At 45.1% G+C, this 17,192-nt stretch overlaps 1 protein-coding gene across 3 annotated transcripts in view; it reads left to right on the forward strand.

Annotated features, from left to right (window-relative positions):
• Positions 1-16,539, forward strand: part of LOC114427417 (signal-induced proliferation-associated 1-like protein 1) — a 29,228-nt gene extending 12,689 nt beyond the window's left edge. For 2 of the 3 annotated variants that reach the window (XM_028395472.1, XM_028395473.1), the window contains exons 2-21: positions 927-2,622; positions 2,733-2,863; positions 3,995-4,183; positions 4,332-4,506; positions 5,209-5,312; positions 5,554-5,711; positions 8,681-9,260; positions 9,887-10,161; positions 10,237-10,488; positions 10,596-10,739; positions 10,817-10,965; positions 11,061-11,143; positions 11,221-11,639; positions 12,305-12,514; positions 12,973-13,135; positions 13,402-13,603; positions 13,861-14,010; positions 14,203-14,344; positions 14,565-14,643; positions 14,752-14,895. In XM_028395472.1, coding sequence (XP_028251273.1) covers positions 1,137-2,622; positions 2,733-2,863; positions 3,995-4,183; positions 4,332-4,506; positions 5,209-5,312; positions 5,554-5,711; positions 8,681-9,260; positions 9,887-10,161; positions 10,237-10,488; positions 10,596-10,739; positions 10,817-10,965; positions 11,061-11,143; positions 11,221-11,639; positions 12,305-12,514; positions 12,973-13,135; positions 13,402-13,603; positions 13,861-14,010; positions 14,203-14,344; positions 14,565-14,643; positions 14,752-14,895 — 5,235 coding nt within the window. In that variant the 5' untranslated portion in view covers positions 927-1,136. Of the gene's footprint in view, positions 1-926; positions 2,623-2,732; positions 2,864-3,994; positions 4,184-4,331; positions 4,507-5,208; positions 5,313-5,553; positions 5,712-8,680; positions 9,261-9,886; positions 10,162-10,236; positions 10,489-10,595; positions 10,740-10,816; positions 10,966-11,060; positions 11,144-11,220; positions 11,640-12,304; positions 12,515-12,972; positions 13,136-13,401; positions 13,604-13,860; positions 14,011-14,202; positions 14,345-14,564; positions 14,644-14,751 lie in introns of those variants that run through there. The other variant, XM_028395474.1, reaches the window with a different exon arrangement.
• Positions 16,540-17,192: the final 653 nt, after the last annotated feature.

A 17,192-nucleotide genomic window follows, 5' to 3' on the forward strand; every position in this document is an offset into this window, starting at 1 on the left:
CTTGTAAAATGATTTTTAACAAACATCAAATGGATTGTGTAGCAGAGTGAACATTTGATCCATCTCTCTGCTTCTGTGGTAATCTATACACTGGTTCCAGAATATCTTTGAATCAAAAACCTTTAATTACTTCTTTATTTTAACGTAAAGGTGAATGTTATCTGAAACTGCTCCTGATATTTTGATGCAATGTGAAGGTGCTCCAGGCCAGTCACAGTCCACTCTTTGCTGGTGGCTAATGTGATCACAGCCACAGCCAGGCAGGGCCAAGCCAGAGCAAAGCCTTAATCTCCTCCAGTGTCTCACTGCCAAATTGGCCCGATTTGTCAGGCAGAGGATCATCACCCACTTTTCAGATGACTTTGAAAGGGCTCCCTTTGCTTTTTGATGTGCTGCTTGGTATTTTTGATCTCGACAACTGCAACTCAGCAATACAGATCACTAATGTTTTGCTGCAAAAGGGGGCACAAGAGGAGACATCAGGAGTCACAAGCCAAGAGTTGGTGACAGCAGAGGGCTTAGTGCTCTGCCAGCTGAAGAAAGAGAAGTTTTTTGATGGATACAAAAGATTGTTCTCTTAGTCATATGTAAACTAGATTCGTTAGATTGTTAATGATGTCTTCTACAGTTAGGATGAAGTTATTCAGGAAAAGGCTTTTAATTCTGAGGGGGGAAAATGACAGACATTGTTAACTCAATGTTTTTTAATCTAGCTGTTTCCATGTTTTACCTCAGTGCATATACTGAAATGGGCTTGAAAGTATGCTCCCTTATCTGAAACTGAATGTGTGAGTGATTTTTTACAGGCTCATAAAAAGCCCATTAGAATTATGTTCTAGAGACAGAATGGCCCACATTTATCTCTCTATCTTTGGAAACATTAGGTTGAAGAATCTTAACTGATATGATTTCTCTGTTCTTTTCAGGGTTGTCTGTTTGGAGTAAAAAAAAAAAATGTGGTTCCATCATTGAGGAGGCAGCAGGCATGCAGGCTTAGGAGCTGAAGAGGTGGACTTGCCCTTTTTTTACTTGCTTATCGAGACAATCAATTGGCTCATGAAGTCAGAGGGCAGCATCCCATCTCAGAGGCAGCCATGTCCACCTGCTAAGTGCCTTTAGCCTTTGGCACTGGTGTCATGACCAGCCTGAAGCGCCCACCCATGGAGCGCACTGTTGGGGGTTCCGTCCCCGCCACTGATGAGTTTTACACCCGCCACCTCCGCATGGTAAATGGGGGGGCTGTGCCAACACGCATTGACAATGTCCATCCCACTGTGAGCACAGGAGTGCCTAAAATGGGTGTACGGGCTCGGGTGGCCGACTGGCCCCCAAGGAAAGACATTACAGGGCCTCTGTGGCATTTATCTGCAGAGACTGACTCTGGCGTCCCCCCTGCTGGAAAAAGTCACATAAAGTTAGGCTCTATTATGAGCCCTCAGGATTCATCAATGCTGCGTAACATCCACAATACTTTAAAGAGTCGGACCCAGACTCAGGCTAACAATTACAGCCCTGACACCCGTTACTTGGCCCCAGGAGACTACAGAGGTCCTGCTCATAGAAACCCACGACAGAGACGCATTCGTCAGCGCAGCAATAGTGACATGACTATTAGTGAGATGGAAGGCAGTGGAGACAGCGGAGAGGACTGGGGTCCGTCATCAGGAGTCAAAGGGTCACCTCTCCATCGTGAATATGGTAGCACCTCCTCCATAGATCAGCATGGGTTGTCTGGGGAGAGCTTCTTTGAAATGTTGAAGGGCTACCAAGGGGACAAAGTTGACCAGCGTAGCCCGGCTCCCGATAAACTGGAGGACATGCTGAATGTTGGGCCCAAGCAGGCCATAATTAACCTTCAGGAGGATGCCACAGATGGCCTGCCTCCCAAAGCAAAGGACAGAGATAAGCCTCCAAAGAGACGCACAAAGTCTGAGACTGGTGGGGAGTCTATATTCCGTAAACTTCGGAGTGTCCGAGGTGAGTCGGATTCTCCACGGGCAGGATCTGATGTAGAGGACAGCCGGACAGAGGAGACTGGCTCCCCTCTCAAGCCCTGGTTGTGTCAGAAAGGCTTTGCTCACTATGATGTGCAGAGCATACTCTTTGACCTCAACGAAATTATTCAGTTGCGGCAGACTGCAGGCAAGAGGAAAAACACCACCACAGGGGCATCTGCTGCTGCTGTAGCCTCTGCTACCTCCACTGTGTCATCCACCCACAGCCTGCCTTATAGCTCCCCTAGTGGCAGTCAGGAAGAGCTTAGTTCTAGGGACAGTCCTAGCCTGGAAGCAGGAGAGGAGCAGAGCAATGAAATGCTGCTGAGCTGCCCTTGCTTCCGCAATGAGATCGGTGCTGATGGCAATGGGAGGCGCCGTTTGGGAGCAGGCGGTGGGTATCAGGGGCTCGGCGGTGGTGGTGCAGGTAACTGCAGCTCAGGGACTCTGACTGGGGAGAGTAACTTGTATGAAACATCTGTGAGCACACACTGCACCAATGCCGGAGTGGCAGTTCTTGAGGGACCAAAGGAAGGCCCAAGCACACTCAGCGAAAAGGGCAAACAATACATTGTGGAGCACGTAGACCTTGGGGCCTACTACTACAGAAAGTTCTTCTACCTTAGAGGTAAGATGGGTTGAATTCCATCAGCATTTGTGTTTGACTTTTAAACCTTAATGTCAGTTGTATAATCTGTGAACGGATGTTTTTTAATTGTATTATCCCTTCTACCTCAGACCACTGGAACTACTTTGGGATGGATGAGACGTTGGGTCCGGTGGCAGTGAGCTTGCGCAGAGAGAAGCTGGAGGATGACAAGGAGCATAGCCAGCAGTATAACTACCGCCTCATCTTTAGAACCAGCGAGGTCAGACACAGACTCTGTTTACTCATGTTTTTTACATGTTTGATCTGTCTACATCACTTCTCGTAATATGGCCTCATCCATATTAGTATGCAAACTAGTGTTTGTATTAAAAACAAACAGTGCACTTTGTTATTGTTTCATTGTTATTCACTCTAGGAAAAGTGTTTTATTTTTTTTCCCCCTGTTTATTTGTGCAATAGTTTGTATAGCACAGTCACTACTAGACTACTGGTGCACTAGGAAGACCAGTTCAAGGTAAAACCATCCTCAGTCTTTGCTTCTTATTATGCAACCAACCCTTGGGCTATTCAGCTGTCTCCCAATATCAGCAATGTGTGAAGAAACTTCAGGAAGTAGACTCATCCTCTAGCTTCCAAGGCCTGTCAACAAACCAAAACCACTTTAGTTCTCCGTTTCAGTAAAAAAAAAAAGACATATCAGTCATATTTCGATGCAGTGTTGCCTGCCTCTGCCCCTTTCCTCTGTGTTTTGCTTGGAATATTAGGTTTTAAATTTTGGGTTATGGGATTTATTATTTGGACATGCATTCCCAGACAAAGGGGAAAGGCATCTGCCAGAGGCTGTTTGTTGTGGATTAAAGCAGGACAGGTGCATGTGATTAAACCTCCACACCTCACACTGACGTTCTTAAGCGACCCTGCCCCTCCCATCCCACCTTCCAAACATGGGGAACACAAGTCCATTGTAAATACATGTCTCAAGCCTGCAGTAGAGAAAAGGTCTCTGTCTGTTCCAGCTGCTTATGATAGGCGGAGTGATTGAGTTCAGTCCCAGAGCACAGCACAATTCAAACTATTGTGTCCACAGAATGCTTGGACAAGCCCTCCCACCTCTTCTTCCTCAATTCCACTTTCGAGTTACCCAAAGCTTTGAGTCATAATTGTCTTGTTGTTATATGTCAACTTCTCTTAAGAGTGAAATAAGAGGCCGGTATTGCTGTAAGAACCACCACCACTAGTGTTGTTTTTCCATGTGTGAGGGCAGGCATGTTTTGCTATCAGTGTGTTCCATCTCCAAAAGCAAGTTCAAAGCACACTTCAAGGATTCCTGAGGTGCATTCCTTCTCTTCTCACTGCAATCTCCTCTTCTTTTTTGCCTCCGTCTCTCCAGTTGATAACACTCCGAGGCTCTGTGCTGGAGGACGCAGTGCCTTCCACCTCCAAGCACGGCACAACCCGCGGCCTGCCAGTTAAAGAGGTACTGGAGTACCTTCTGCCTGAGCTGGATCTGTCCTGCCTCAGACTGGCCCTCAACACACCCAAAGTAACAGAGCAGCTGATGAAACTGGATGAACAGGGGGTATGATGATGACACATGATCATATCCTCACACAAGGTTCACAACTGTGTGCCTTTATGCAGAAAAGGAATTTATATTCTTCCTGCAAGCTATTCGACTTCTTTCAAAAGAAACACTGTTTCTGCTCTTGTCTCCTGCTGATCCTCAGCTGAGCTTTCAGGTGAAGGTGGGGGTGATGTACTGCAGAGCAGGGCAGAGCACAGAAGAGGAAATGTACAACAACGAAATGGCCGGTCCCGCCCTGGAAGAGTTCCTCCAACTGCTGGGGGAGAAGGTCCGCCTCAAGGGCTTCACCAAGTACAGAGCCCAGCTGGACACCAAAAGTAACAACTCCCAAATACACACTGATGACACACACACTCACAGAGTCTAGATTTAATCATACATTACCTAGGCCTACATCTGTAGGTGACTTAATATATAACCTAATGCCTAACTTGTACCTGACCTAAATTGCTAATTGTTTTCTCCCACTTAATACTTAAACTTTATAGTTAGTGCACTTTGCCCCTTTTATTCCCTTTCATCAAACCCAATACTCTCTGTCCAGCTTTCACTTTCTCTTTAGTCTCTCCAGCATGTCTTTTATGTTGTTTTCATTGCTGCTACTGAGTGAAACAACAGGTTAGCCCGGTCATGGATGTAGTGTAACTGCATCCAAAGTTTTTAGACTTGGGCACAGCTAGAATCAACACACAGCTGCCAATAAAATGAATGAAGCTACCTTTTTGTCTGCTTCTCCAGACTATTTAGACACTTATCCTGTTGTACTGACCTGAATGTCAATAAAGAAATCCACTCACAGGTTACATGAGTAAAACAATTAATTGTCGTCTGTATAAGCTTTCGTTTTGACAGGCTGACATTGACCCACAGCTCGCCTTTTGTCTAGTTGTTTGGGCTATGCTGAAATTGCATCCTGTCTTTCACAGAACACTCTGAGGACACTAAATGCACATGTAAGAGAGATGAATGGCAGTAATTGTACAATGACTCTCAACACTGTTTTGCTATCTTTCCTGCAGCGGATTCCACTGGCACTCACTCCTTGTACACTTCATACAAGGACTATGAGATCATGTTCCATGTGTCAACCTTGCTGCCCTACACACCCAACAACAAACAACAGGTAAAAATGGAGAGCACGGCTTTTGTGTTTTGGCTTTTGTTTGCGATGTGTCAGGAAATTGAAGTCTTTTGTTTGGATACAGATGTGAAAGAAAGTATTATTTAGAGGAATGTATGAAATGACATCTTACTCAATAAGATTCCATCCAGCTTTTCATTCTAAGAACTGTTATTGTTTTGAAGTGTAATCATTAAATGGAATGTACCAAATGCTTGTCTAAATAAACTTTGTTGTTTTTCAGCTGCTGAGGAAGCGCCACATCGGGAACGACATAGTGACCATCGTGTTCCAGGAGCCAGGAGCTCACCCCTTTACCCCCAAGGCGATTCGCTCTCACTTTCAGCATGTCTTCATCATCGTACGGGTGCACGACCCCTGCTCCGACAACACATGCTACAGGTGGGTCTTAGTGTTCTAACAGCAGGTCCTTTTTTTCTGTGCTCTGTGGTAAGTCTAATTAGAACTTAATAGTCTTATTTTTTGAGATGTTACCTTAACATAACAACCATAGCAACCCAGGACACACAGTCCATCAAAACCTCGAAAGCAATTCTAGCTTGCAGCCTCAATTTGGAGTCTGACAGTGACACTGACATTGAGGTTAGGCTTATATTAATGTATGTAACAATTCAGTAGACTCATTACTGTTTTAAGTAGGCCAAACTGACCAAACTCACTGCCAATGTTTGATAAAAACATAGTTTTCACTTCCTAAATTTGAGCAGGACACAAGCCTTTTTTATAGGACTCATAAAAGCTCCACACCACTCTCAGAGTGCTAGTAGCAGTGTTGTAGCATTAAGACAAAAGCATTGACTGGAAGGCATGGGTCAAACATAAAAGCCGGCCGCCCGACCATTGTCCTATCTCTGTGGTCTGTGTTTATTTCAGTCAGTGTTAAGTATAAATGAGTCGAGCAGTAGCTGCTGAGTTGATAGGATTTCTCCTCTGCTGGCTTTTTCTTGCCTTTGTGATGATGAAACTGCAGTTCTGACAGTCACACTAATTCTTTCCTACCCCACCGCACATGCACTTTGTGTGCTCCGAACACACAGATATTATGCACACATAGTTGCCTCTCATTCGCTTACTCCCATGCCTCCTTTTTTACCTCTTTCTCATGCTCGCTTGGACACACTCTGCACACAGTTACACATGCACTCCAATTCACTCAAAGGTTCACTCTTCACACACTCATACCCCCCTCTTGTTCTTCCTCCTCCCTCCTCCTCTTCTCTCGCTCCCTGCCACTTTGCCTTTGGGCAGCATGAGTCGGAGTGGTCTGAAGGAGTTAGCGCTATGCACATGAATTGCTCTCTTCACCCGAACATGCATGTGAGTTGGGAGAACTGTTCAGAGCAGTGTTCCTCACAGAGCTCACAGAGTCCACCTCAGGAGCGGATGTGTCAGGCCAGCCTTCTGTCTTTCAGCATCACATTGGAGCTAATTTATTTTGAGCCCCTCTTGTTGCCTTCTCTGTGCCAGATTGCTGTTTTTTTACTTACCAGCTACTCCATCCCAGGGACCGGTGGAAACCTCCGTTCAGTTTTGCCTAAAGGGGTCATCTTTCTGGAAAACAGCAAGGCTGGAATGCTAGTTCTCCTGGTTTTAACTTCTGGATGAAATGGAGATGCAAAAGACATAGAATACTTAAGGTCAATCCAGCTACTCCACCCAAAGATACTCATACACTCTCAGTATTTTGCTTCTACTTGTGTGGATTCTGTGGATCAAGCACCATGTGTTAAGGCTTCACTCTTGACTGTGTGTCACAAGTCTTGGACTTCTGGATTCCTTTCCCCGATGGTTTGGAACAATTCTGCGTTCGGACAAGAGAACTCTGTTATAAGAATTTGCTACATCATACTGAATGGTGTTTCCTGAGTGTCATATTGTAGCTAGAGGAGAGGACCGAGTTAGCTTCAGCGCAGCTAATCGATTTGTCGCCTTGCGTTGATTGTATCACGGATTCTGGATATTCTGCAGCTATAATCTGAAGCGCATGGTTGCTGTTGGGCGAGGACAGGAGGTAAGATGTGGATGATTATGTCACAGATGTTTTGGTTAAAACCATGCATTGGCTCAGGCAGTGATTTACACATACTTGAAACATAGCTTTATGGATTTCAGCTGATCACTACTTCCTAGTTCCCACAAAGAGATTGTGTGCCCTCCTCTCATATGACTAAGTTTGTGTAACACCACATCAGCAATGCAATGTCTTGTCTAATCTTTATTATTAAAGAGTATGTTGTGATTTGTTGAGTCATCTAGTTATTAATAGCCTGTTGTTGCCTGCTGCTGAGATTTGGATTATGCTCAGGTCATATTGAGCCAGACCAGAGCATTAGAGGAGTAAGTGGCCTGGGGCCAGCAGGGTGCTAATCTGCTGCTTTCAACTGCTGCCTCAAAGTCACACAGGGCCAAGCATTGGGGATTGCATAACTAGATCTTTGTTTGGGAAATGTGGGCTGTTTTTGCTGCCTAGCTTTAGCTACAGAGCTACATCTCCTATACCATGATGATTTAGCATAGAGTGGCAGGGTGTCAGCACCGGGAGCTGGCTTGTCATCTGCGATTGGATGTATAGTATTTATACAGAGTGTATTCAGGCATGGTTTGCAACATCTCTGCTACAGGCAATGTTATGCATTTAATGGGCTGGATGGAGGCTTGTCAGGACTGTCACATCAGCTTATCCAGAGACACCTCTTGGTTTTTACATTCATGTGGGATTTAATGTACATGCATGTACACAACATGATTGTAAATACTCTTTTAAGACCTCTGTATAGCTCCTATACATTAGGAATCGGAAAGCTGAGCATCATTAAAAGATCATTTAGATATTTTTAAAACCTCACTTGCTGCACATTGAGCTTATGAACAGCAGATATGAGGCAGTGTTAAGTACACCTTTTTACTAATTTAAAGTAATGTAACACTAGGACAGCCATTGTGTGTGAATGGAACAGGAGCAGTAGAGGGTAACAGGAGGAGAGCTTTGCCTGTAGGAATTTTAACGCCCTCCTTTGTACTGACAAGTGAAACAGGTCAAAGGCAACAATACCTCAGGGGGGAACTGTAAAGATGTCCCCACTGCTGGGGAGACACTTGTGCTGCTTGTCCTTGCAATGCAACATCTCCCCAAGTGAGAAGGAAGGAGACATCATGCAAATATAAGCCGCCTGATTCATAAAGTAGATGCTATTTGTCCTGTTTATACTTACACTTCTGTATTTGACATTGCTTTAAGGTGTTTAATCTTGTTTTCCAGTATATTGTCCAAATGTCTGTTAACTAGAGTATTGCTAGTGTCTAACATCACATCAGTGACCTCACACCCTTCCTCTCTTTTTCTGCTGCAGTGTGGCCGTCACCCGTTCCCAGGACGTTCCCTCCTTTGGCCCACCAATCCCCAAGGGCGTGACCTTTCCTAAGTCCACTGTCTTCAGGGACTTCCTGTTGGCCAAAGTCATCAACGCTGAGAACGCAGCACACAAGTCAGATAAGTTTGGCGCCATGGCAACGCGCACAAGGCAGGAGTATCTGCGGGATTTGGCAGAGCGTCATGTGACAAGTACACCAGTAGAACCTTCTGGGAAGTTCCCCTTCATTTCTCTGGCACACAAACGACGAGAGAAGGTGCGTCCGTACAGTGGTGCCGAGCTGCGGAGTCTAGGGGCTATAACCTGGCAGGTTCATGCTGAAGACCAGGTAGCTGGTGCTGAACGCGAGTGTCTGCTGGCCATTTCAAATGACTTCATCATCCTACTGGATCAAGAGGCCAAATCAGTTGTGTTTAACTGCGCCACACGAGATGTAATTGGTTGGTCGACAGGGAGCCCTGCCTCCATGAAGATCTACTATGAGCGTGGTGAGAGTGTATCTCTGCGCTCCATCAATAACAACACAGAAGACTTTGGAGAAGTTGTCAAAAGACTGGAGGTCAGTGGGGCATCACTACTGTCTGTAATAATATGTCATTAGCTTACATAACATCTGCTGCTGACAGACATGCAGGGCACTCCAGAGTCTGTGAACAGGTACTTACAAAAAGTGCTTACTGAAGTCTTTCTGTGATTTCCAGTCCTATTATAAAGAGCGCAGAGACATGTTTTTCGGTTTGCTCACTTCCCTGACTACAGTAGCATGAAAAAAAATAAGAACTAAGTATTGTTGATGTTATTATAGCAACATAAGGGCGTAGCCTGAAATTATACAGCCACTAGAAAGCCACAGCTGTTGTGTTGCCTCTGTGATTATAAGTTGTGCAAAGCATAATACATAGTAATTTGATTATATGATATCATTACTGAGGTTTTCAACCTAGGTAAGGCTGTGCTTTTGGTATTTAAATCATTCCTCAAACGCTGCAGTTCTAGCTAATGGTAAACAAGGAAAAAATGCACTCTACTAGTACTGGCACGTGGCTGTCTTACTTTTTTCTTTTTTGTGGGTGTCATGACTGACATGAGGTAACTGGAATTCAGGTCCTACTACATACCACTTATTTAACTTCCTACAGGTTCAATTGTATGATTACATTGTTCTACTCTCTGTCTGTCCTCTAGCTGTTGACCAAGGGCAGTCAGACCACAGAGATGACACTGCGCCGTAATGCCCTTGGCCAGCTTGGCTTTCATGTGAACTTTGAGGGCATTGTAGCAGAGGTGGAGCCCTATGGCTACGCCTGGCAGGCTGGGCTCAGACAAGGCAGCCGATTAGTGGAGATTTGCAAGGTGTCGGTGGCTTCACTGTCTCACGAGCAGATGATTGACCTGCTCAGAACCTCAGTCACTGTCAAGGTGGTCATCATACCTCCGCACGAGGACTCCACCCCACGCAGGTAGAGGTGTCAAAGAAAGTTGGAGTGCTTTGTGTCTTTTTGAGGAAGTCTGACTGTGAATGTTTCATTCAACAGAGGCTGCTCAGAAATTTACCACATGCCACTTGTGGACTACAAGAACCACAAGGAAGGCATGCCCTATGAGTTAAAGTTCCCTTTCCGCCCCACCAACAACAACAGCAAGTGGCCGCGCACCTCATCCAGCCCTCAAACACGAGCTGCTGGCACAGGGGGAACCCTGATCAAGGCCCCGCCCTCGGACTTCACTAACTCTGCTGCAATTCCCCGCAGTGTGTCCAGTGACGGTCGACCTCTTAACCCGAAAAGGTGACAGAAAAATGATAAAGCTGTTATGATGACTTGCCTACACACTGAACTCACATCTGTCTGGTTGCAGCATATGTCTTTAATTACATCCATATGTCTCCTCACAGATACTCCCCGGGGAATGACAACTATGCTCTTGCCTGCTCCATCGTGATGGGTCGCACTCTGCACAGCACAAACTCCCCTTCCAGTCTCTCTTACACAGACACTATGAGCTCCAGCCACTGGAGGCAGAAGTCTATGCCTGATGGGTAAATTCTCCTTCCACCCACTGATGGCATTTCATGTGACATTGGTAAATTGATCACATCCCTTTTGTCCCTTACAGGTTTAATAACAACTGCCAGTCCCCTGTATCATCTGCACGGCAGGTTGCAGGTGAGAATGGGATTAAAGTTGGCTCTGGTGCTGGTGTTGGATGGTCCAGACCTGTGGAGGGTGACGCAACAAGTAGATTGGGGGACAAACCCAGCTCAGGTACAACACAGTGTCAGTGTTATTGGGCACTGACCACTCATCCACCTATCTAAAACTTTTTTTTTACATGTCTTATTATCTTGGGTTTCCTGTAGACACTGTGGTTTCCAAGGTGGTGATTCCCAGACTCCCGCCCTCAGAGCAGAGCAGCCATATGTCTCCTAACAAGAACACAAAGGTAAGCAGCAATCAGCAACCACTGTATGTAATTTTAAATCACTGTAATGACCAAGAACAATTTTCATCTGTCAATAGGTAGATGCTCCATATTCATCTAGTCAGTCGAGTAGCAACACACTGTCAAGCAATGCCTCCAGCTCTGCGCACAGTGACGAGAAGTGGTACGAAGTTGGCTCTCGTTCAGGGGTGCGGAGTGAACTGGAGCTTAATGGCTACCTTCAGGGCACCTCTGCTGACAGCGGCATAGATGCCACCTCCTTCACTGCCACCCAAAGCAGCACATCTTCCTCCACCGGTGCCTTCAGGGCCAAAGACAAAATCCAATGGCAGGATGACACAGCAGGCAGCCAGAGGGCCACCGATGCGTCACCTCCGCCACCAGACTCTCTTGTCACCGCTGGAGGCAGCGAGATTCCAGCGAAGAGCCCATCAGCCTTCCCGCTAGGTCCCGATAGCGCCTCTTACAGCCTGAGTGACGCTGCCTCCCACTCCAGGTGTGTTGCTGTTCTGTTGCAGTCAGCTGTGTAGGCAGCTGAGGAATTTGGTGCCCTTGCATCAATGTTTCATTAAACAGACAGTGATTCATTGTAGTCCATATATATCCTGTGCCGCCCCAGATGGAAAAGTCCAAAGCAATGCGGTTTGGCATTAACAAAGGGAGAGAGGGGAAGAATGAAATATCTGAGTGTGTGTGTGTGTGGTTTTGCATTCCTATGTATCTCCGTCTCCTGGTATCCGTGATAGAAAAGAAGTGCTTGAAGTTGCTAGAAATGCAGACTGTGAGCTCAGCACTGTTCCCCCTATTCTAAATCCCACTTCCTTTGAATCAACTAAAGCTTTCCTCTCTCTCTTCTTCACTCAGCCAGAAATAACTCAGCTCCAGCAGACCTGTACATGGGCTGTTTTGTTTTATAGTATGTGCACACACATAGGCAGAGGCAGATTTAGAAATAAAGGATGTTATCTAAAGAGGCTCGAAATAAAGTGTGGTGATGCTATGTCCTATTTTCTGTTTATGAATTCATCAGTTAATTCTGACTACACAGAAGGTTAAGGATACTGGAGGAGCAGGTTTCTGAGAGTTGAAATGTTTATGTTTTTATGCACAGACATGATGTTCTATACTGTACTTGTGAATTCTCTGCCTTTCTGTCTCCAGCGCAATCAGTTCTGGTCACTCAGGGAGTCCGATGGGGCAGGGCGGCAGGCCTATGTCACCACAAAACGAGGCGGCCGCTGCCGCCACCTCGCCCACTTCCCCAGAGGCCAAGAGCTTTTACCCTCGTCAAGGAGCAACCTCAAAGTACCTAATTGGCTGGAGGAAACCAGGGGGAACTGTCAACTCTGTGGACTTTGGCAGCACTCGCAAGTAAGATAGTTTTTACTGAACATCTGTGAATGTTTAAAACAGTGTCTCACGTAGCGCTGCATGTTGGGAAAAGATTGTAATCAGTGTAGAAATGCATCCCGCTGACAGTGCTGTTAGTATTCATGTCATATTTGCCAGAGACAGCCAATTTCGCTGGCCACCAGCACCACCCTGTGGTGTAGCCATTGAACTTCTTATTTTCTTGGTTCAGAAAGGGATGACTAAACACACCTGGCTTTGTTATACATTTAAGCATGTCTTTGAATTTGAGTGTAATTCTTGTAAATGCTGAATACACGTTTAACACTCAACCAGGAGGAAATGAAAGTGTCTTGTAGAAATATAAGAGAACAGTCACAGCTGGCTGCCACCTCCATTACCTCCTCCTTTTCTGTTTAAGGTGTGCTATTTGAGTATAGGTAGTCTGTGTCTGAACTGGATTTTGCCTTTGTCTACAGACGGCATCAGAGTGATGGTCTGCTGGGTGGTCAGCCGCAGCTCAGGGCCAATCTGAGGGGCTCTCAGTCGCCCCAGCGGCACACTGCCAAGTCCAGCCTGGAAGAAGACTTGAAGAAGCTCATCACACTTGACAGCCCTCCACCCACTACGAGTGAAGAGAAGGTAGTGAGAAATATTGTGGCTTATACTGGTATCAGTAACTTGATGTTTCTTTTGTTGCTAAAAACAAATAGAAACAAAATAAAAATGGTTCTATACTTAAGTTTAGAAATATAGAAAAAAAGGATAAGCAGCTCAAATACTGAAATAATTTTCAATCAATATGTATTTAATATTTTAAATTATCCTGCTTCAGAAGCATTTGATACAGTTTGTCCCCTTGTACCTGAGATGTGTCAATTCTCATCTGTTTCCATGTCTGTGTGAAGCCGTTGTTTCCGGGCCCGCTGCCTAGTCGTCGCTCCCTTCAGAGGACGCTGTCTGATGAGAGTATCTATAGCGGGCAGAGGGAGGCGTCCTCCAGTGGACAGCGTGACACGCCCACTGACCTTCTCTTCACCTGCTCCACCATGCCTCGCTCGCCCATCACCCGTCACGGATCAAGCCGACGAGCGTCACACAAATCCCTGGGTAAATCTTTACATTTCATAGTTGTGCTGTATTATGTGTGTTGTCCCGTGAAGCAAGCAGCACGACAGGACTGTTTAGATTCAGTACACATCGTGTGTATTATGGTAAAGATTCAAAAAGCAAACAAAATGCAATTACACACAGTTTAATGTGTTCAGTGGCATTACTCTTGGCTGTGAAATATCCTAATCCCTGCAATGAGAGAGCTGACACACATGCTGTCCAGTGTGTTTTACTCTGCTGTGTCCTCTTCCCAGGAGACCTGTCAGCTCCAGAGAGCTCAGAACAAGAACAAGAGAGGAAGCGGCAGCAGCTGCAGGACCCTGTCCTCATGCCCCTGCCTGACACTGGAGCAGATGGCCCTCTGGACTGGGCCCACCTGGTTGACGCCGCCAAGGCCTTTGAGGGTAGGCACATGCCGTGTTTTCATTTTCTCCTCAAAATCATTAGAAGTGAATGTTAATTGTTACATTTTGGTGCAAGGTGGAGCAAAGGAGCCCCGTTGTCATTTTTATTGTCACCAGAGGAGGGCACTGTTGCCCTGACTTTGTCCTTTCTCCATGTCTAATAACATGTCATTTGAATGTTTTTTTTTTCAGAGCAGAGGCTAGTTTTCCTGGCAGCCCAAGAGGAGAGCTCCATGGCTGAGGACACAGCAGCAGTAGCAGCAGTAGCAGCAGTGGCCACCAGCCCCCAGCAGGCTGAGCCTCAGGCGGCTCCACTGAGACAGCCCTCGCCTGGGTAAGTGGCCCTAGGTCATGGCCATGGACCAATGTTTGCTTAACTCCACTGGTTTTCAGCTCGGTGCCATGAAAGGCCCTGCATTTCATTGCAAACACACACCACTGCAGCCGATACCACCTGCTCTCTGGCTGACTGCACATTAATCTGTACAATTAGTGGCTATAGTGTTTGGTTGACCTTCAGGATTGGCCAAAGAAACGTTTGTCCCTTTTTACAGAGAGACTCCAGCCTACTTACTGGGGAAGGTTAGCCAGCTGGAGTCCATGGTGAAGGTGCTACAGGAGGACCTGAAGAAGGTGAGTTAGAACAGCTGGCTGAGGTGCACAAGCAATCTTAAACCAAAACAATGTCAAGTAGGAACCTCAAACCTCTGATCAAACCGCTAACACCTGTGTCACCATCAGGAGAAAGATGCCAAGGCATCGCTACAGGTTCAAATCCAGGGTCTAAGAGAGGACAACCAGCGCCTCCTTGAGGAGTCCTACAGCGCCTCAGCCAAACTCAAGAAGTTCACAGAGTGGGTCTTCAACACCATCGACATGAACTAATGCACACAGCCTGCTATCCACTGAGAGTATAACCACTATTAAAGCTGATTTTAGACTTTCAGCACTGTTGACATCACTGATTTACAAAAAAACTGTCTCTCTTTAACAAACCAGTGCCAACTGGATTTACATGTCATCCTTGCCCACAGGCATGTGGATCTGTTATCCACATAAAAGACTCATTACAAGAAAAACACAAAGGTATAAAGAAAAAGAGCTGAGGTGTAACTGTGTGTCAGTTTTTATCAGCATGTACTCCATCTCCATTAAGGAGCTCGTAAATGATGTGATGTGTTCAGTCTGATGAGCTGTTGGTATTCCTGCATGTCACAGAGAGAGCGCAAGATGTCCAAACTAACCTCTAGGGATTTAAAGTTACTGTCCCCATTTAGCTCCCCGGCTAACCTAATTACAAGTGAGCAGACTTCCAATTAAAAAACACAAATTAAAATTTCTTAATGACATGCAAGAGCGGTGACAGAAGTCCCGTAACAGTTTCTTAGTAATGAGAGATAAATAAGTGTGCTGTAAATCTCCTGATAGAGAGTAAACAACACTGATTACTGAACACTATTTTTGTATTACTAACCAAATAACAGAAGCTATAGGAGACGATGGGGGGAGGGTAGCAAAGACAGGACACAGACAGACTGACCCCTTGCATAGCACACTGTAAACACTGTAAGGTCAGGTGCCTGTCTGTGTTGCCTTTGTTTAAGACTGTGCAAGTGTTAGAAGGGTTTTTGCAAGTAGAGGCTATGCAGGACTACTGGTCACATGAAAAGAATATATATATAGATATATATATATAGATATATATATATATCTCATACAAACACAATATGGGTGCCATAAAGATCAGAATTTACAATTCAGTGTCCGATTTATTGTAAATATATATGATGTTATTTTCTCATACCTTCCCTTAATTTGACAAAGAGTGTTTATGATAAAGATGATGGCTGAAAAAAATAAATCAGCCATGTGCAGTTACAGATATGTACAAATCATGACCGATGGTCAGACCATCTATATCCTCAAAAGTTGTAACTTTTGATCCCAAAAAAAATAATTTTAGGTTTACTGTCATGTGTTGCCTTGCCTGCTGCAGTGGATTGATTGACAGTGCCACCTAGTGTTGACAACATGTAAAATACTACATGGAACTGACCCCTTCTCCATCTATAGCATGCTAAAAGGCCTCAATCTGATCCTTCATTCTCTGAATAGATGAAATCGGTACTGTTCATTATGTAAGATGTTATATAAATCCTGAAATTCCTGCTACAGAGTTTCTGTAGTTTGTAAATCTGCTTGAAAGCCCAACCTGAATTTGGTCCATCGATGACCAGTCCTTATTTAAGCCTCATACTGTTTCCTTTTGTACTCAGATACTGTGCAACTGTATATAAGGAGAATTTAATATCCATCAAAACTTGCACCTTCATTCTTATTTTTTACAATAATTTTTTGATGTATATCTGCTTTACTGGCTAGGAGAGAGTGAAAGAAAATGAGGGATGACCATATAGACAAAAACCACGAGCTGGACTCTGATGAAGAGTCCGAGGTCCCTCACACAGCAGGTCGCCCCTATGCCTTCATTCTTAACATGTGTGACAGCATGTGTTTTGTTTCCATTGAGCTGTGATGTGTAAAAAAAATGTTTATATATCTATTAAAAATATTTTGTTGAAATCCGCTGTGCAGTTGAGTGGTCTCTAGGTCAGACATCATTCATCAACACAGAAAGAGTTAACTAATACTGTGTAACTGCTGGGGTTATCTAAGGTGGCTTTAGGGGTAACTGGAGACCTGTCAGAGGCCTGGCAGGAGGTGGTTGCTGGCTGTTGTATTGTGATTAACAGAGAGCTGCTGTTTTTCCACTTAGGCATGATTACACAAAGCAGTTGCCCTGACTGTGTTGAGCCTGGATGGGACACACTGATGGATGAGGATACCTTATGAGGCAGCAGGGTGAAGACAAGAACGACTGTGGATCTAAGAGATGACTGATGTTATGCCATGCAAAGTTATGGCTGTGTGGCTACATGATGATTCACAGTTTTTTCACTCTGTCACATGGCCATTTTAATAGAGCTATAGGGCACTAAAATGTTGCTTGCTTGGGTTAAACCCAATATGTCCTCTTAGTGTTGCCTTGATGCAGTAGACAGATAATTAATTAGATGTAAAATTAGCTGCCTATGGTCCAATATTTACATAAAACTGCAACTTTATTGACCTGCAAAACACCTTATGTTTCATTTTCATGTACAGGACAGATGCATTCTTCC

The sequence above is a fragment of the Parambassis ranga genome, chromosome 22, assembly GCF_900634625.1.
Source record: "Parambassis ranga chromosome 22, fParRan2.1, whole genome shotgun sequence".
Classification (NCBI taxonomy): Eukaryota; Metazoa; Chordata; class Actinopteri; family Ambassidae; genus Parambassis; species Parambassis ranga.